The following is a 20647-nucleotide window of genomic DNA, read 5'->3' on the forward strand; positions in this document are numbered from 1 at the left end:
AGACTTCAATTTCCCTACTATACATCACCCATTTTCAAATGAAGTGGAAAGTGGCAAGGAAACTTTATCTCCCTGAATCTTACATGTCCTGCTCTGATGAAACTTAGGGCCCTGTTTTAACATTTACAACATGGGAAGAAGAAATGAAGTTCTGTTTTCCTGTCATTTTCTTTTTCCCTAAAACGTGTTGGACGTAGCCATCCCCTCTCCTAATGCCAGGAGTATGGCGATTGTGGTGCCAGATCACAGTACTGCCATTCTCCTGTGGGTATGTTGGTCTATTTTAAGTATACTCCATCCTAAGTCATGATTATGTTTAGAGTTGGGTTTAACTTCAGCTCTCCTAGCCACATGCCAGCTAAGACAATCATGTTCTGCTTGCCAAAATCCCCCATGCAGTTTCAGTGCAAAACAAGCTATCCCTCATACATCTCCTTATACACTTGTGTCCTTTGTTGTTAAACACCTGCCACATTTTACCCTGAAGGTGGCTGAATCCTAACACTATGAAAACGATCCCTGCATTTACAGTTCATAAAGTCCTTTAGGATCCTTTGGGATTAAGGACATTAAGTGAATGCAAGCTGTAATATTAAAAATATATGCAACTTTATACTAACAGTTGCCATTGTTGTTGGCACTGTGTAGCACCAGGGGACCCATTGTGTTAGGAACCATAACTGCAGAATAGAGATGATTCTCCAAATTGGATCCAGCTGGAAGAAGTGGTCACATATCCAGCTGCTGCTTCCTGTGATGTGACAAGAGCACAAGCAACTTGGTGGGGTGCTAAAGGGACGGTTACAACTGCCTCAGTGCCGTGAATAGACCTAGCTTGGTTCTTTCAGAAAAGAGTTCATAATCTAAACTAAAATGCCAGACTCAGCAAGTAGGCAACAGCAGGCAGGTGAAGGGAATCTATCATACATAATTTCTCCTGGGGTTTGTAAGTCGCTGGCTGGCACTTACAGGAAAGCAGACTGAATTTACAACATATTCTACATATCACATCTTGTAGTGCAGATAAGATCTCTTCAGTTTGTAGAGGAAAGGGCCAAGGGTGGGTGTGAGAGATACAATCAAGGTTTACGAAGTCATGGAGGTGATAGATAAGCTGAATGCAGAACTGTTGATCACCAGATCTCACAGTATTAGAAGGAGAAGATGTTGACTAAAAGTAGTAGTGGATCACCTTAAAACAGATACGAGAAAGTACTTGTCTACACAGCAGGTAGTGAACTTCTGAAACTTGTTGCCACAAGAGATTGTGAGGGCAGACAGCCTTAGCGAGTTCAGATAAATCCATGGACGGCAGGTCTGTAAATGGCCACTGAAGGCAAAAAGCACAAGTGTGCCCCCTAACATCTGTAATCCAATAAGCATGAATTTGGGAGCAGTAAAGGGGGACTGGAAAGTGGGAAATGGCCAGGCTTGCGCACTTGCCCTCCTGTCACTGTCAGGACCTCAACAGTGGCCAGATGGACCACAGGTCTGACAAAATACAGCATTTCTTGTGTACTTATGATTAGCATTTGACCAACATTGAAGGGCTCAAGGTATGCCCAAGGACAGGACAGCCTCAAAATACTCCAGCATGGTACAAGCTATAGCACTGATATGCTTAGCCCATTTTTCAAGGAAATTTAGAGGGACTAACATATTCCCACCACCCAGGATAAAGTCCAGTCTTTTTCAAGTCATGCAAAAGGGAAGAAAGGACTCCTCTTGCCTATTCTTGCTCTCTGCGATGCTAAAAATATTACCATATAATATGGTATTCCATAAGGGCTATCTCACACATTCTTGAGCACCTACATTAATTACAGTGGTGCAATACCAAGGAGACATTACTTCCTCCCAACTGTTGTATTTCTTTGTCACTCTAGTATTGTGTTCAGCATTTGAAGGGCGTAGTTCAGGCTGCAGGATGGGAGTTATCATCCATGTATTTCTATTACAAGACACCGTAAAGTGTACAAGACTCATTACAGAAATTAAAATAGACCAGTCATTTCCACTCTTTGGTCTACATATACTGGGTTTGATTATCTATCACCAAAGAGGAATTTTAAAATAAGAATGCTGTTATCCATCAGTTCTTCTTTTAGCTATTATTATGCAAAACCAGATCTGCTTATTCTGGGCATTCTGTACTTTATTTACATCTATGTAAACCCAGAGGCTCTCCACTAATGTCCTGAGTGAGTTTACATCGCAATTAAGATAAGAACCAGGATCAATAGATCTTCTGCACCCTCTCCTTTCACCCATTGTAGTGTTTTCATCCCCTTAAAAAGCCTGACATTTGCCCTGGCTTTAACCACCAAGCTCAATCCAACCCCTACATACAAATATCTGTAGATATGTACTCACGCTAGCCTAGCACCGCAGTTTTCGCCTTCAATATCTGCTCCAGGGACGTTGTCTGTGTTCACGGACTCGGTCTCACTGGTGGGCATGCTCACTGTAAGAGTCAAAGGGAAGAAAAAAGAGAGGGTTGGCCATTAGAACCTGGCACATCTATTAATGAATCACGTGAGTGAAGGAACTGGCTTAATGAAAAGACCCTCAGCTGCAGCTCCTGACGATTAAGCAATTTGCTGAGCAAGTCTAGTGCCTCCCTGCTCAGGCCAGGCTGGGCAGGTAGGCTTCAGGAACGTAACACGGGTTACTGAAATGCTAAAGAAAAGGGAAGAAGCAGCTGCTCTTTCTTACAGAGTCAGTTCCTGGAAATTTTATGAATGAGAACCATTGAAAGTTAGAGAACCTGGCAAAGCCAACAAGAAGCTTTTGCTTGATCTAATGGAACAATTAAAAAATGCCCCTTCACTTGCACCAGCCCAACCATGTCACTGCCCTCCCCAATCTCTTGTGCAATGAGTATAAATGAGTGCTAATAAAAAGATTGACAAACGGCTCCTGTTAGCCTGATTGTGAGTACCATGTAAATAATATCGATGGCTGATCTGCCATATACTAACCATTAATCTGTTTCAACCTTAGGCTTATAAACTGGACCTATCGGGGTAAGAAGGGAATTCAGATATTGACCCATTCAGATATTACCAACAAAGGAGCTAAAGAATATGGGCTTTTGTGGAGATTTTATGTTGGCATACACCAACTAAGAACTGAACAGAATCTCCTAGGCTTTTACAGAAGTGTCATGGAACAAACACCAAATAAAAGCAACCTTAGGCGTGAACTCTGGATTCAAGGATCTGTCACATCTTCTATCTGTTACCAAACCTCAATATTTTATTTGCTTCTACAAATCATAAGAAAAATAAATCCCAATTTCCATTCTCCAGTTGCTCCCAGCTCCTTTATGAGCTCTAGTAACTCCTTCATACATAATAATTCAACAGAAGTTAGGACAATGTACAGGATCCAATATGTGTCATCTTCCCTCCTCCCCCCGTTTCAAATACACAAAACAAACGAAAAAATGATACTTAAAAGTGAATGATGGAGGAGTTAAACAGATCTCTCAGATGCCTGGTAGAACTCCAGAACATGACCTGTATTACCAGTTGGTTATTTATCTCAGATGAGACTTGAGAGCGTGCATTATTAGCTGTCGGAGAGGCTTCTAACAGCCTGTAAGGATACGTTACTCAGTACTAAGAACATAACTCTTTGTGGGTCCTTGGCGCAAAAGGAGGCAACGTAGAATAAATAGGTTCTGCACTTCAATTGGGTAGATGTTTAACGGGCTATAGGACCAGGTCTTCTTTCAGAGGCGAGAAAGATATCAGAAGGTTTCTCCAAAGAGGTCCTGAATTCTTGCTTTGAAAATACTATGGTAGAATTGTCCCTCAAAATGAACCCTCTCTCCTTCGTCCCATCCCAATAATTCATGTGCCTACAACATATGTCTTGGGAAATCACAGTTCTTGTGCTGCGTTCTTAGGACCATATGAAATAATGGACTCTCTAGTATTCCTGACACAACTATGAAATATTGTACTGTAATGGTGCCTGTTGCTTTATGAAGACTAGATGTTTTAATAATCTTGTCTGTTTGGAAAGCCAAATTAAGGAATAAACTGAATTCATATTTTGATGCACATGAAGCAGTCAAGTAAGCTGTAAGAAAAAGCAACATTCATAATTAAAATTTTCGGTCCAGACTAAGGCCTTGAGGAAAAAAAAAACCAAAATGTTGATGTTTTGCAAGTCATCTTTGAAGATGAGGTAAAGCACTTTCAAGACATATTTGAGCAAATGGAAAACAATTTTGAAGACATTAGCAAGAGATTGATTTGCAGAGCAACTTATTATCTTGAGTGCATGAATAGGACGCTGCACAAGCAATAGAAAAAGCAAGGCATGCATGCAGAAGTATACAAAGATATATTATATGTCAGTCTGTATAGAGATATATAGACACATACACACACATATACGCAGTGTGGACACAGAGTGCAGTGGGAACATTACCATGGGTTTCTGTGGAGTGACTAAACCAAGCAAACTTCCCTTTCTTCTTATCAGGCAAGCCAGCTGGAGTGCTTCCTTTCACAGACAAGATGGTCAGTGTCAAGTACCAGGAACAAGACATCAATAGAGAACATGCAGCCAGTGACAGGCAAAAGAAAAAAACAAGGAACTCAGCTTACACATGACATCCACTTCTGTCTGAAAACTTCATCATGTGAATTAAAAGTACAAAATTAAAAACAAAGGAAGTATGAAATATTATAACAGATCATCAGAGGATAATTCTTCCTTGCTTTCTGCCCTTTTTTTTATATCTGACTTCTGAGAACATAAAGTTCTTGAATTTAAGTTAAAAAGGCCGAAATCCTTTTTCCAGTGATATCAATGGCAAAACTCATCTTGTTTGACTGTCTGACCTGTTGAAATTGATGAGACTAAGGCAATCACAATTTGTCCCCAGGTTTTCTCCTGACCCTGAGGGTCAGAATCTAGACTAGCCAATTTTTGAATGAGATTCCTTGGCTTTCTTCCTAAACTGCTCCAATATCTACAAACTTTCAAATCTGTCAGAGCTGCTAAAGGAAAATTGTCGGGGTAATCACATTTCTGTGTTTTACTCCGTCTCTAGAGACTCACAACCTTCACCAAGCACTCAGGCATACGCTGCCTTACCCAAACTAGGTTACCCCTAGACTATGCCTCATGATTTCTGTTTGAGTTTACATCTGGCACTTGCCCTCTGACGTCCTGCTGCATAGCTTTCCATGGCATTAGATAATGTTGATCCTCTGCCTATTATATACAAAGGTCCTCGGCCCACACAGATCAGATGTGAATGCACGGAGAAGTTTTAGAGCGTACTTCACACTTCCCTAATCTTACTGCTGCAGAAAGCCAAATTAAAGTGAGGGATGCAGGTGCGGCGGCACAGGGGCTGAAGAGACTCCTGTGGTTCAGGCTAGCTTGCTGGCACCAGCTCACAGGCATTCATTACACTGCAGTGATGGAAAATGTTAAGGACAATAAAAAATATTAAGATGGCATCAAGCATAAGAGGAATGATGGCCTAGAAGTTAAAGGCCAGGACAGACAGGAGATTAGGACTGTATTCCCCAATGTGGTACGCTCTTAGCGGGGCAGTCACTTATTTTACCTGGCACCTCACATCACCTTCAGTATCAGGGGATAATCATGTGTGCAGATGTTGTAAGGTTCATTCAGGCCAGCTAAAAAATTCTGAAAATAGAACATGCTGCAGGAAAGGTGTCTATAAAGTGAGGCTGAATGTGAGACGAAGTAAATCAAATACTGCCCAGATGGCTTTCTTATCTGACTCAGTTCTCAGAGACACAGACCTTGTGCCCACAGCCCAGCTCCAGTCTAGAAACAAGGCAGGCATTTTTTTGCAGTCTGGGTAATTAATTACTGGAACCATGTACCAAGAATGCTGGTGGTAAATCCACCACAGGAATGTTTTAATTAGGAAGAGATGTTTTTTTTTAAATGGTGGGCTCTACTCCAGACCAGAGTTAAGTTTAGGACCATGGTATACAGACTATGCCATCTCACTGGCCACTTCCTCCTTGTAATTTTGGGAGCTGAGACAAAAGCTAGAAAGAGGCAAATGCAGATTTCCTCCCGCCTGGGCACAGAGTGACTTAGCAGTGGAAATCTTGGTGCCTCGCCTTCTGCGCCATGTGTGTTCAGTGACTTAGTCCCTCTTACAGGAGTGTTTCTCTGTCAACTTCAAGAAATCCACTGCTTGTAACCAAATCATAGATCCCCAGGGAATTGGTTCTGCAAGGCGTAGAGGGCACATTGTTTCTCTGTAGGCCCCCCACCTCCGCACTTCCCAGCCTTCAAGCAGGCTGTTAAATCTTCAATCTACCACATACTTTGCATTGAAGGCGCTTCAGTGTCCAAATTGCAGCATAGGCATGGCAGTGATTGATGCCTGTGCATACTATTCAACTGCCCACCTAACACCCTAAGCTACTAGGTCAAGCAACCAAATACCTGTGTTGCATATAGGTGACTTCTTGACAGCAGAGAACAACTCTGTCCCCTCATCCCTCCATCCTAAGTGATAGCAGGCTGCTAAAGGGGTGAGAAGGCATTTCCATCAGGCAGTTTGCCTTTGCTGGACTACACCAGGAGCAGCAATGCAGCTAACAGGGCAATGAGTACACAGAGTGAGTGGCTCGCTTCAACCAGACCAGTACAGTGAACCACTAACAGCGCAGGGACAGGTCCCATAGAAGACGTTACATACTTCACAGAATTATAAAACGGTTTGGCTTGGAAGTGACCTATAAAGATCATCTAGTCCACCTCCCCTGCCATGGGCAGAGACATCTGTCACTACATCAGGTTGCTCAAAGCCCTGTCCAACCTGGCCTTGAACATTTCCAATGATGGGGCATCCACAACTCCTCTGGGCAACCTGCTCCCGTGTACCTTTTCCTGGGGCAAATCATGGTGGCTTTGCTTACATGGCAATCTCTTTTTTTGGATTTATCATCACATCTGTAATTCCCTCTGGTTGATGAAATGTCCCATTAGTTATATGTTCTCTAGGTAGCAATTTTTTTTAAAGGGACGTGAATTAACTTTTTAAAAGCATGCAAGTATCTTATAAGAACCAGTAGGTTTTATACTATCTCTACAGTTCCTTCTGAAGCCTTTGCATTTCTTATATCTTGCCACAGTGTGGCTCATCTCTGAATACAGACTTTTGCTCCTGGACTACCTAAACTCCAATTTCGCATTACTTACATAGCGTTCCTGCAGCAACTGAGGCAACAACAAAGGCTGTGTAGCAGCTTCCTTAAAAATAAATCTGAGAAATTCTTCATGTTATGTTAATTATACCTCTGAGACCCAGCAAACAGACATAAGGACAGAGTCTGCATTCTGTGAGCGGCTAGACAGACAGATGCGTGAGACCCTTTGAGAGCCTCTGTTCCATGTCATTGGCATCATGCATGGATACCAGCTCTGCTCTTGCACTAACGTATGTCCCTCCTCCATTGAAACACCCCATGGACATGCAATGAATTATTAGACGGCAGGTTGCCAAAAGACAGCCAACCACCGAAACAGAAAGCTGGCACAAGCAAATACCCTTCTGCGTAGCCCTGAGAAAATTTTTCCTTTACACGCTTGGAGAATGATATTGGCTCCCAGTTCAGAAATATCATTGCCATTGTTGAATCTTGCATTTATGACGTTTGTCATCTCGGCAGTGGAAGTAATTCTAATATTCAGATTTATCTCCATGGACTATGTAATGTTGCTACACTTGTTCCTGAATCTCACTTTAATACTGCGACAATTTAAGACCTAGAGAAGATCATGCCTAAGCAACAGGTACCCAGTTCCACAAACATAGACAAAGCATAAATTTTTCATAGATAGTAATGGCACCCATTACTACACGATTTTGCAGATCCAGGCATTAGTTTTAGACATTGGATATGTCAGCGGCTATTCACATTGCCTGACTTCACATCTCTGATTTAGCTGTTTGAATTAGGCTACAGAGGAAGACAGATTCTTAATACAGGTTTTCTGAATGCCGTACTGATGTATCCCTCAACTGTACAGACAGGCTGGGCATTTACCTTATGCCCTTGGTTTAGGTACCTGACTTCAAACAGTGTGATTATCCAACACTATGTCCATTCATATTGAAAAAGGCCCATAGTGGGTCTTCAGAATAAGAAAAGCAACAGTACACTTGATTGTGTTTTCTAATATACTCACTTAGCATAGACTCCAATTTCTCCAACACTCCAATTTCCATTGGCATTGAATTACTTTGCAAAATATGGGTCTAAATCACCCCTTTTGCCCATGCTGGCAATTTGAGGTCAGAAGGACCTGACACCACTCCACCACCATTTCACCTTCTTGTGTCACCTTGGCCATATGACCAAGCCTTTCTACCTAGCTGTTCAGGTTCTCTAAAAAGGGGATTATAATTCTGCATTCACCTTGCAAATCTCTCTGAGGTCTGCAGATGAAACACATTACAATAAGTGCTAAGTACTATAGTTATTACTGATGCTAATGTCTCCCAAGCGGGACACTGCAGAACTATAAAGCAAATGTAAAGAGAAAAGAAGTCCTGTGAATTCTCCAGCTGGGATTTAAGATTTCTTTTTTCCATCAAGCACAACAAGAATAAATTGCAATATCCAGGCTGCTTCCTTTAACAGAATGTGCATCAAGTGAATGACTTTGTCTCCAGTAAACACCCTGCTTTCCCGTGGTGCCTCTCGTGCCCATCATTTCATGAATGAGTCTATGGGCAGCTGTCAGAATATCAATCAACTCATATTTTTTTGGTGGAGAGCTCTCATTTTAATTAATACGTGAATATTGCCTAGCTTTCCTCTTCTTATTGCCTGTTTTGGAAATGCTGCACTCATTCATCTTATTCATGTAAATAAGATACAGCTTTCATTCTGCTACATGTATACAGTGTCTTGGAAACAATCCATGAGTATGTTCTTAAATGCAAGCAGCATCCAGAAAGTAAACAGCAGAGATAAGTGATTAGTTTTCTCCAGATCTCCTGATTTTGATAGGAAAATATACCAGATATGACTGGGGAATTCTTTTGGGTTTTCTATTTTGAAAAGGAGTTCTGCAATAGGAAAGCTTTTACAGGAGAATTAGAAACCAAACTTGAGCTATATGTAGGATGTCAGTGGTTATATACTCCCAAAGTTAGACAGAATGCATTGATATATCTAGCACAGTAAAAAAAAAATCCAGAAAAAATGTGAAAATACTTGGAAAATGCTTACCAAAGGCTCAGAGGCCACTGCTCATATGGAGAATATTATACACACAATATTGCATTACATATATGTAATATATACATTTTGCATAACCTAATTTGGGGTTATGTACAAATGACTGCAATTGCAAGGAGAGAGGTTGATTCACACTTTCACTCAAGGTCAACCACAGAATCTAGGATAGAAATAAAGAGCCCTAAAGTGATTACCAGTTGTATCCACTTCAGTCAAACAGAAAAAGGCTTTTGGTAAAAAGATCTTTACACCAGTGAACCAGCAGCAAAGATGTTGCAGCTAGTGTGTAGTGACAAGACTTGTCATTACAGCAAAACCAGGCTGGGCGTCGGACTGCATCAGAGACGACTGATGCAGCGTAGTGCAGTTCACTGAATGGAGTAGTACAAAGTAGGAACGCTGCCAACACTGAGATGGAGTATTGTATGGGCAAACATTTCATTCATAGATAAAGTATATAATTTACAATATAAATGGCAATGTTTATTTTTTATATAAAAAGATGTCCTCCTCCCCTTCTGGAGTGTCACCCTAGGCACATACGCATCCCATGATGTTGAGGGGACATGGCCTCGGGCTAAGGGAATTTAGGCCACACACAAAGAGGAGTAGGAGAGATAGCGATATGCATCAATTGTGCAGGCGTGTGATTAACAGATCTGTCATTACCACATGCAGGCTACTGCGCACCTATGAATGCATTACCTTGCCACTAATGAATCTTCCTAGGACTTCCTTTAGTGTAATGAACTCCACAGCTACTTTAAACAGCTGTTATTTTTCTTTTTATAGCAATATTGACAAATAATACCCAGCATTCCACAAATATTTGTTCATTTCAGCTGGTGCGCAGAATGCTCCTTGCACAGAGGACCACGTAACAGGCACAGCCAAACTCGTGGCCCTGCCAAGAGATGGCCTTTGCAATCCTCACACATGCTCTGTTCTGTATTTGAAAGGAAGAACTTAAAATCCTCTTCGCACTTCCCTGCCTGAAGGGCAAAGGTATTCTTTGCACAACCTGTGGTATCTCAAATGTCTTGTAAACACAGGATGTCGGACTCACCCAAAAGCAGACTGTACAGGAAGGAGCCTGACTCTCTGCTAAAAAGGGTGAAGCCAGCAATCTCCCTGGGTAACTGGTCGTACTGCTGAGCAAACATCTAAGTCTGTGATAGGAGTCCATTCACTGCAGAGTGTCTGCCTGCAAGTGCAATGGAAGTAACTCTCTTAATCCCTATGGCTGAAGAAGGACAGATGGGTTGGGTCGCAGGGTGACAGAGCTGCTACCAGAATAGATCTTGAAAGATGTCTCTCTCCTGAATCTGGATCTTCCTATGACATCCTAAACTCGTTTTCTCGTCTGATAAATGACTTGTATTGTTTGCCTCGCTAGGAGCAACAACCAATGCGCCAAAGTGCAAGGCATTTACTTGCCAGGACATGGTTTATAGTGTAAGTTTCTGGTGTCGGTCAAAGACTTTTTAGCAACCCCTCTGGTTCCCCACTGAATTCTGAAGCAATAATTAAAAAAAAAAAAAAAAAGGAAAAAAAAGGAAAAATGAAACAATTGAGGATCTATGACTCTTTCAACAGTATTTTATGATGGTGAACAAATCACAACAGAACATTCTGAATGGCTTTTCCAAATTTCTCTCTCATTCTTTATGATTTTTAGTTGAGGAAGTTTGGACAAGCAGCAGTGCCATCAAAGGTTTCTGAATCTACCCCACAAAATGATATATAGGCACAACAAGCAGGAGCATCTCACTTGAAAACCAGAAGGATTCTGTTATTGCAGGCTGGTCTGGCAGGCGCCTTAGAAATGAGGGCATGAGAGCTGCAAACACTGTAGATAATGTGTTGGGAAGTGATACAAACATTGATCGCGGACAAAATAACTAACCACAAAGAAAGTGCCCTCAAGACAGTATAATCAACAACTAAAAGAAAAAATCCCTCCTGCTTTGATTGCTTTTTGTCCCTCTAATAATCATGACGCTATTCATATTTCACTCACTAGCATTGTTATTAATGAAAACAAGCAGCACATAAGTTTCAAGCACAAATGTGGTTTTAAAGCAGGCCATGTGTTTCCTGAAATTCCTGTGCACGGGGGAACTTCTGCATCTGCCCATCCATACACCTGGGTGGTGAATCAGTGACTTTGATGAGGATCCCTACTTCAGCAAAAGCATCTTTGTTCTTTCAGTTCACAGCCCTGTGAATCTGTCTTCCCTGCAGAGTCCAGGAGAAGCAAAGAAATTTACAGAAGCTAGTTCCAACTTGATCTGCTTAGGTCATCACAAACTCTCCAGGGAGTGCTGACTGCCACCTAGATTGCTAAGCTTCAAAGCGACTGAGATGCAGCTCCAGCTGTTTTATGACATTCCTGCCTGTCACAAGCCATTTCAAGGTGGGTGACACCTGAAAACTCAGTGAGTAGCCTACAGTTTGTGAGCTAGAGCACATAACAGGATGTGTCAGGACAGCAGGGGCTGTTTGGACGGTGCGGTGGGTGGGGAGTCATGCCCTGGTAATTCGCAATGGAAATCCTTCCCGGAGGGAGCTCGAGCAACCCCACAGCCAGGGAACTTGAGCAGGAATTGTGCCAACGAGAAGAAGTTAGGTCTCTCTGAGGACTACGTCTGGTATAGAAGGACGAAACTATTCTCCTGGAATCTGGTCTTTGTTGGCTGAATGTCACAAAAAAAAAGGAAAAGTGAATGCAGGGGAGAAATTGGTTTGTATTGTTTCAAAGGACAGGCAGGGCAACTGGGCAGAGGATGGGCCACAGGTGAAGGGACTGTGGGAAAGAAAAAGTGACTCAACAGTTTCGGCTGAAATACCAGTCTGCAAGCTGGAAGAGTAGTGTATGCTTCCTGCATCTGGAAAGACTTAACTTAGGAGTGACTTGCCTAAAATATTTAAGAATTAATATCACCAAGAAAAGAGAGCAGCAAGGCCCTGTCTATCTGAGCAGTCCCGTTGCACGGGCAGTGCCTGATAGAGATTAATTCTGCAAGTGCAGACATTTTCTAATAGCAGAATTCACGTGGGATGTATGAGGCGGCTTCTGGATGATGCCTTCCTTGATGGTAAACAATCATCAAGCAATTCAGTTCACTGACTGACAGGTACAGCCACACACACATCAGATCTAGGTCACTCTGGAGCCAGGGCTGTGTGAAAGTGATGGACCCCTGTAGTTGCATTCATGGATCACACTGAACTGATTTTATTCAGCTTCATGATCTAAAATGGAAATCACCTCTCCTATTCTGAAATGTGCATAAAATTCTGTTTTGAAACCCTCGTCTGTTACTTTTCTTCTGTGCCTAGTAAATAAAATGCTTGTGATTTTGTGCGCTGCTCCTGCATGTGGTGTTCTTTCAGACACTTTTGCTAACATAATGACTAGTCTGATACTAGACACTATTATCACAATATCACATGAGTCAGAAGCATGAGACATGCTAGCTGGGCAGGCTGTGCGTTACTGTGCAGCCAGGAGAAAAGCAAAGAATTGAAGTTAAAGAGTTTTGCCCTTAAAGTCAGCTTGTCAAACCTGTAATTAAAGCTTTTACACCTCTTGAGTAGGGCATTGAGAATAGGTCAATTACTCTGAACCAAAGAAACAGGCATTTTATAGTGGCCTTAAAATAACAGATTCCTAATTTGCAAATACTTCTAGCATGCAGGAGAGTGAGGGACTGATAACAACAGCTTGAGCTAAGCTTAGTGTGGGCAGGTGTTATGCAAGCTTCCCTCACACAGCTGTGTTAAAGCAAGTCATTCGTGACCTGGCATAGCCCTGTTATTCTGCTCGTGGTTCTTCCAACAGCTAGATAATACACTTACATTTTGATCTGCACATCTGTGAGGATCCACGCAGCTCTGCCACCGCATCCTTGTTCTGATGTTTAACCCTTCTGCCACTCCAGCCTACGGATTTTAATGCAGTTGGTAACATCCTCATCCCGATCTTCAGTGACCCCCGTGACCTATCCTTGGGTCCGCTACAGGACCTCTGTAGTTTGGACTTCGAGGGACACGTCTGACTGCAGCCCCTCCTCAAGCGGACAAGGAGAAGTGAGATGCATCACGCTGTGGTTTGTGAACTTTGTAAATGGAAATGAGGATGTGAGCAGCACTACAAAAACCCATGGGTCCTAAAGCTCAATTTGAAATTAGGCCTCAAGTTCTGAAAGGCCAATTCTCTAATCTGTTGACTTATCTCTACAATCCTGCTAACTGACGAGCTGCTGTAATCAGCAGGCAGACTCAGTGCCACAGCTATTTTCAGCTCAGTTCCCCAGTTGGAAACATTCTCCTTCCCCTGCCACCTCTCCAGGCTTGATGTTGTTTATGAGATAACCAGGATGGAGAGACCTGCTTTTCTTCTCAGGAGCAAATACAAGTGGAGATTTTTATCCTATTAGCAGACTGTACTGGACTGGATGGGAAGTTTCTAACCCAATAAGCAGAAGTGAGCAGTCACAGAGCAGGAGTGTGACTGCTGCTCCATCAGAGCTGTGCCGACACTGGGGTCCTGCTGCAAGCGTCCCAGACTTCCCACAGTGCTGAGAAGGGCTGGGTGCCATTCACAACCGTCAGTTCTTCTCAGCTGCGCCAGTGCTGGCTATCAATTCAGTAATATACATACTAGTTCAGCTGTGTAATGTCGCCCAGACTCCTTGTCTCTGAGCTTTGCCACAGGAACATCCCAGCGTCACAGACCTCCTGTCAGCTGCAGCTCATCGCGCTGCTCCACTGCTCTGACAGCAGGGTCAGCTTTCTAACCCCACTGGCATTTAAAACAAACTACTATTATCTTTGCCTTCTGGTATGCTTGCTTGTGGATCCATTTAAGAAAGCAATGGACTACCCAAGCTCCCTTGCAGTCAGGGGCAGAGAAGGTGGAGGATGTGACCGTTTCCCCAGGAGAGCTCTGCTAATCTACCTCCTGCTTCCCTCAGCCTGTCCTGGTCTCTTAAAGGCTTCCCAGTTCAACCCCATCCTACACAGAGCTCTTGATCTGGAACAAGGAATACAAGTCTGGACCTTAGCATTTATCTTCCTGCACGTGAATCTTCAAGTTCTAATATAAAATACATAAGGGAAGAAAAAGAGATAGGTAGAAAGGCCATGATGAATACACACTTAGACAAAGGGGAAAAAAACCTTGTATCAGAACAAGCTCTGCTACAGTTGGTCCTGTGACATTCTTCTATCTACCAAGAACACTTTGAAGACATTCAGCTTACAAGATCTGTATTGGACATTCTCGTTGTACTAAATTTTTACAACGCGTCTTTGGACTAACCACATTCAGTTGCCTCTTCTGAGGCGCTGGATGGCATTTTTGACATCCCATGTGGGATATGCCCTTCCAACTATCACACCATGAGACTACAAGCCCTACATGCTATATTTTATCTGTTGGTCCACAATTAAGGCCCTGAATACCATAAACTGTCCAAATTGGCATTAGATGAGTGTGTTTAGGCAGATGAATCCCACCTATACTAGCTTTGGTTTTCTGTGAAAAGGAAGTACATATGCATACTTTTTATTTGAGTATATACAGTGCCAGGCACACTGTGGCTTTGATCTCGGCTGGCATCACTGTAGTACAACTAATTCTTACCCCCAACAGTTGTTTCTAACTCCAAACACATGCTCCATGTCCCTCAGCTACCATTACTGAACACCACAACCTCTCTCCTAGCAGTTCTTTATATCACAGTAAAAAATACTCAGGGTTTCAGCTGCTATCAGTCCTGCTTTCCAATGCTTTCTTCTCAATGAAGAGACTCTTAAGGCTACATCCGCAGTGATAACTGATTTTCAAACACTGATCATGGGTCATTCTCATTGATTTCAACAGGAACTGCTGAATAGTCCACAGCTTTTAAAACCACTTTATAAGTGCGCTTAGAAAGATTTAAGAGCACACGTTAGGCATCTGAAAAAATGGCCTTGCTGTGTAAATACTCAGCTTGGGGGTTTGTAGCATTTCTTCCTAAAATTTTCTGTGGAGATCCTGCTACTGACTGCCTTCTATACCACTCTAACCCCGGGAAATAAAGCAGGTTCAATTTGTCAGAAGGTATGGCAATGCAGTGTTTTCACATACTGGTTCCTCTAATGTCCTTTCTTGAGAAGTAGAATCACAGTGTCAGTGGATAAATCTTGACAACTTCAAGAAGTACTTCCCAACAGGGCAGATGGAGCTTAATTTATTTGCACAAAGGTGTCTTCCCCAGCTATATAAACAATGTATTATCTCTAAAGCCTTACCTTCAAAGATCTATTTCTCTGTAACATATTAGTACTATAGGAGGATTCCTACATCAACATAAGTCTCTCTTCCAGCAGGCAAAACAGAGGTGTTATCTCACCAGACAGTCTTTGCTAGGGAAATAGCTCTTATAGTAGATAAACTTAATGCCTTATCAACATTAATGTCAGCCTCTATATGCTGTAGTTGGTCACATATCACTGCTCTAGCAGTTCACAGTGTAATGTTTGCGCTCCAGGTTACAAGAGTCAGGGAAGGGAGAAGTTCGAAAACACTAAGTTGAACACAAGCCAGATCCTCAGTTGCAAGAGAGCAAAAGTGTGTGTAGATCACCACAAAACTTTTTCAGTCACAGAGGGTCCTGTAGGAAGAGTTTTTTCCTGGATATGAACTACAGCATCCTGGAAGCTTATCTCATTTATGTAGCTTTCGATGCTTGCAAGGCAGTAAGAAGAAAATCTGAGCCTGCAGGCAGAAATTAGCAGTTTGGTGTTTGCTCTCCACGCTGCCCTTCCTTCTTCCATGCAACAGCATCAGCAGTGGTACAGAGAGTGCTTATTGCAGACTGCTTATTGCAGTGACACTTTCAGGGTCAGTTAATCATCTCCGAGCTGTCACTATTCACCAGCACTCACTCAAGAAGCCGGCTGCTGGAGTCGGACACATGCCTGAATTCAGCTCATCTTCCTGAAACTGAAGTTACTCTGCTCTACTTTCTAGACACGCTTTTCCTGCTTCACCAAACAATATCAGGCCTTCTGATACTATAACGGAACAAATTACTGCAGAATTATAAATTGTAACATCGGCCATAACCTTGTCCTGAGGCTTCCTGAATACCAGCGGCTCTTTCTTCTTTTGCTCTCCTTTCAAACAAAGGAAACAAGTTGTTTTCTCCATATTGTGCTTTGACATAAAACATAGGTTTGAGCTAAACTGCTTCTACATCACGTTTGGTTAGATGGGATTTACCTAGCCTCAGAAGTAACCATCAGCAGAGAAGGAAAGAAGGTTTTCAAATGGTTGCTTGCTTTTTGGTTTATGATCAAAGGTTCTTTTCAGCCAGAAAGAAAGACAAACTGCAAAGTTGTAAAACCTACAGAACAATGAACCTAAATGTGCTTTTTGATAAAGGCTGTGTTGTTAAGTTATATTACTAATAAAACCCAAACCTGTTGATTAACTTACACAGAGTGAACCATCCCTACCTTCGGGAGAATAAGAAAATTGTATCTATTAAAGCGATTAAGATGATTACAGTGAATTCCCAGAGAAGGAAAATAGTTCAAAACCACCCTGATCAAACCTGTAAATGCCTTATATGACACAATCCAAGGTCAAAATTCTGGTGTGAGAGACTCTGCCACTGGCCCTGAGAGGGTGAGCGACCTTGAGAACATCATTTAACCTTTCTGTGCCTTTTTCTTCAAATTAGACAAAAGAGCCCAGAACAACATTTCTCCCCCTCTAAATCGTAACACGCATACATATTTTAAAGTGTCAATGTTGCATATAACACATTTCTAAGCATAACTTAAACCCCTTTTTTTTAATTTCACTTTGTTAAGAAAACTAATTTTTTCCCCTGGATGTATTTCCTCTTTTCTCCTCTTGGAAATGGGGAGAAAGACAAAACAATCAAGGATAAGGCCCTACTGCTTCCTTGCTTTTTCACTCACAAAAAACCCAAGCAACATGTGAAGAGAGGCAGGAGGGAAGTCTGCTCTCAGTTTTGGTTTTATTCCAGTAGGAATAAGTAAAATGTTGGCATCGTAGTTTTGTTGACATTGATGGAATGTGGGGCAAAAGCGGAAGCAGAATCACCCTAAATGATCTTTCGTTACTTCACCCGCACAGAAAGTTACACAATGAAAATGACACTTTTAAATGGCAGCTTTATATTTTCTCACCTACAGCACTGAGTATCATTGCCCTAGGTTCTCTGTTACTGCACCTACCTACAGGGTCACTGTGAAGCCTCACAAATACTTTCTCATTCTTTTCTGATATATTTTGGGTTTTCTTTTTAGGATATAAAGTTTTGTCTGGGTCCAATCCCACATTTGCTTAAGTACAGTTATGGAAGCAAAATGCTTGTAATGACAGCAGTTCAAATTCGTGCCAGATACACCTGCATTTTAGCCAATGGATTTATGCACTGGGCAAATAGTACTATCTGGACTATTCAGTCTGATAAGTGATTTCAGATCCTGAATATCTCATGCTCTCCCTTTGGTGGATGACAATTAACACAAAATTGAAGTCACATGTGAGCACAGAGAAGCCTCTGGCACATCAAGACCTCACATTGGGCAACGTTTTCAAGTGCTGACACTTGCATGTTTTGTTACTGACCTCAGATGAAAGAGATTGGGACCCAAGTCCTTACCCAGGCAAATCCCCAGCAACTTCAGTAGGATTTTTGCCTAAGGACTGCAGGAGTGATTCAGCCCAACGTGAGAACTAATGTCCCAGAAGCTTTTTCTATGCAGCATGCTAATTACAGACTCAAGTTTGACATCTGTAGCGCAAACCCATGCAGCAATTTGCAACCTGAGCTTCTGTGTGAAGAAGAGAACAACCATAAAACAAAACCAAAGCTGACTTATCATTTACAAAGGCCTTTTAGTAAGTGTCCTCAAACTGTAGTATTTATATTAAGAACAGCATATGGGCTACTTCAAAAGATGATGACAAGGTAGAAAAATGCCACTGGGCTATTTTCTATAGAGCATGGATTGGGCACAGCACACAGCTGGGAGTTGCTGTCACTCCTGTCCAAGCAAACCATGTTTTGGAACTTCTGCAGCTGAGCACATGGAGTTTTTTTCCCCTAGAAGAAACTGGTGATGCAGTGAACACCAAAAAGCACTTCTTTTGTCCCTCTGTCTCCAGGTGAAAGAGAATAAATCTATTACAGCTACTAAACTCCTTGTGAAACACCTATCAGGTGCCCTCGTGAAATGCCTACAATTGATGGCACTGCAGCTAATCTTTTCTTAGTTACCAGATTATTATTTTCCGCATCAGTGAACAATGATAAAAGCAGATGACATTGTGCTTTCTTCCCCTTTAGATGAGGTTTTGACAGATAATAAATCATTTTACAACACTGGCTTTTATTTCCTTGTATTTACGCATGGAAAGCAAAATGCAATCAGGTTGTATAATACCATTCTCAAATCACCAACTGTTATTGGACAAACTAACCTGATAAAGGTTTCATTTTACAGCCTGTTCCTCTTACAGCTTTTGCTTAGATGATCATGAATCCCACGTGAGCACCCTGTGTTTTTTCAGTTGCTTTTTGACAACAGGCAAAAATCCTCTAACATATCAAGCTGTACGTGCCTGTCAAGGGGTGGTTGCCCATGTCCCTCCATATGTATGTGAAATAGATTGGGACAAATTCTGCAGATGAAACTAGAATAAACGAGGGTGAACTGACTTGCTATCAACAGACAAGTTCAAGTGTGTTTCAAGTGTGTTCCAAGTGTGTTCCGTTAAACAAGAGACAAAAATTAACTCAGTACACTACCTTTTTGCTCATAGAGTAAGAACACACAAGTTTTAAGGCAGTGATGGTCAAGACTGAATTTAAAACAGACATCTTGTAGATAGACTCTCTCTAATTTTCCACTCTGAATCTTCCATGTTAATTCCCTAGCTGTGCGTTTTCCCATTAAACTTCATCATAGAAAATGGACCAAGAGTTTTTTAGGCCACCCTGAAATTTTAGCCTGTAACCAAGCCTTTGAAAATCCTGTTATGGACTTTCTGCCTTAGACATTATCCCACAGCACCATGCTATTTTTTCAGGCTGAAAGTAATAAGCTACTTCTCTGTCAGTACACTAAGCACATGATTTGGAGGCCACAGAGCAAGCTGACATATGAAATTACTAGATGTAAAATTTGAACGAGTTGTTGTTCTTTTATCTTGGCATCCTGATTAAATCTGTACACAAAACTCTCTCTAGCCAACAGCTTCAAATCTCGTAACTTTTCCAAAGGGTTGCACAGGATTTAGTGACAACTTTCATTAAAGTCAATAGAAAGTATTTGGTAGATCAACTCACTGAAATCAATGGGGTCTCCCTGTGGTATAAAAGTTGACTTTGCTAAAGGAAGTCAAGTCAACAGGAACTGGACAGATAAATCCTGAAAAGCCTGAACTTTTAGAGAAAGGTGGTCATGCTTTTATCCTTGTTATGTAGTAGAGTCAAACTCCTGTTCTCATTTGTGGCCTGATGTTCAGAAGCACAAAGTATTTTCATGAAAGACTCAGATTTTCCAAAGGTTCTAATGGTCCAAGAGGTCCCAGCTTCTTCTAAAAGTTTCACTTTTGCAGCTGAAAACTTCCCCCTTGTCTCAAAGTCATTTTCTCCCAGGGAAGGCTCTCATAAGCCTGTGATTAAATGCACTCTGCTGCCTAGTCGTGACTTGTACTGTTCACAAGTAACACTGGTTGTAGGAGTGAGGCAAAATCTGCGGTCCACCAAAAAGTTAGCTTGCAGCTGATTGCCTCTAAGGAGGCAATGAACTCAGATGTTAACAAACATTTCCAATGGTCACCAAGGCACTACAATAATTCCTCTGAAGGTGAAGATTCAAGACTCTTTCTTTTTAAACAGCTTAGTGTTTTACATATTTTAGAACCTGCCTGTATTTCTGTACCTTTTGTCTTCAGTACGGCACTTCCTATTCCCACTTTAACTGAGGCATAGGTCTCCCATACCTTTCATTATTTAATATACTGTCAGAAGTATTGCTATATGCTTTTGATAGGCAACACATGGATTTGTACTGCTTCTTCTGATATGCTACATGAAAACCTGATTATCTACAGCCATCAGTCCCATTACAATAGGGCTCTGGAATATGACTAGACTTTAAATTTTTATAGGGTAAACTATTTGCAAATCAGCTCTTGAATTTACAGTACTACCTTGGATACGACTTAACTAGAAGAATGAGTTGTCTTGAATCACAGAATGCCTTTGTTATCAGATCCAGGCCAAGCAATGGGCTCTGTTACTCTTAGGGACTCTGGTGGGTGACATTAAAGTGGTCACACA

At 41.8% G+C, this 20647-nt stretch overlaps 1 protein-coding gene across 11 annotated transcripts in view; it reads right to left on the reverse strand.

The window, feature by feature from the left end:
• CACNA1C (calcium voltage-gated channel subunit alpha1 C) overlaps positions 1 to 20647 on the reverse strand; it is a 489480-nt gene that overhangs the window by 120303 nt on the left and 348530 nt on the right. For all 11 annotated transcript variants that reach the window (XM_063318467.1, XM_063318446.1, XM_063318434.1 and 8 more), the window contains exon 10: positions 2374 to 2464. In XM_063318467.1, coding sequence (XP_063174537.1) covers positions 2374 to 2464 — 91 coding nt within the window. The remainder of the gene's footprint in view (positions 1 to 2373; positions 2465 to 20647) is intronic.

The sequence above is a fragment of the Chroicocephalus ridibundus genome, chromosome 1 (genome assembly GCF_963924245.1).
Source record: "Chroicocephalus ridibundus chromosome 1, bChrRid1.1, whole genome shotgun sequence".
NCBI lineage: Eukaryota > Metazoa > Chordata > Aves > Charadriiformes > Laridae > Chroicocephalus > Chroicocephalus ridibundus.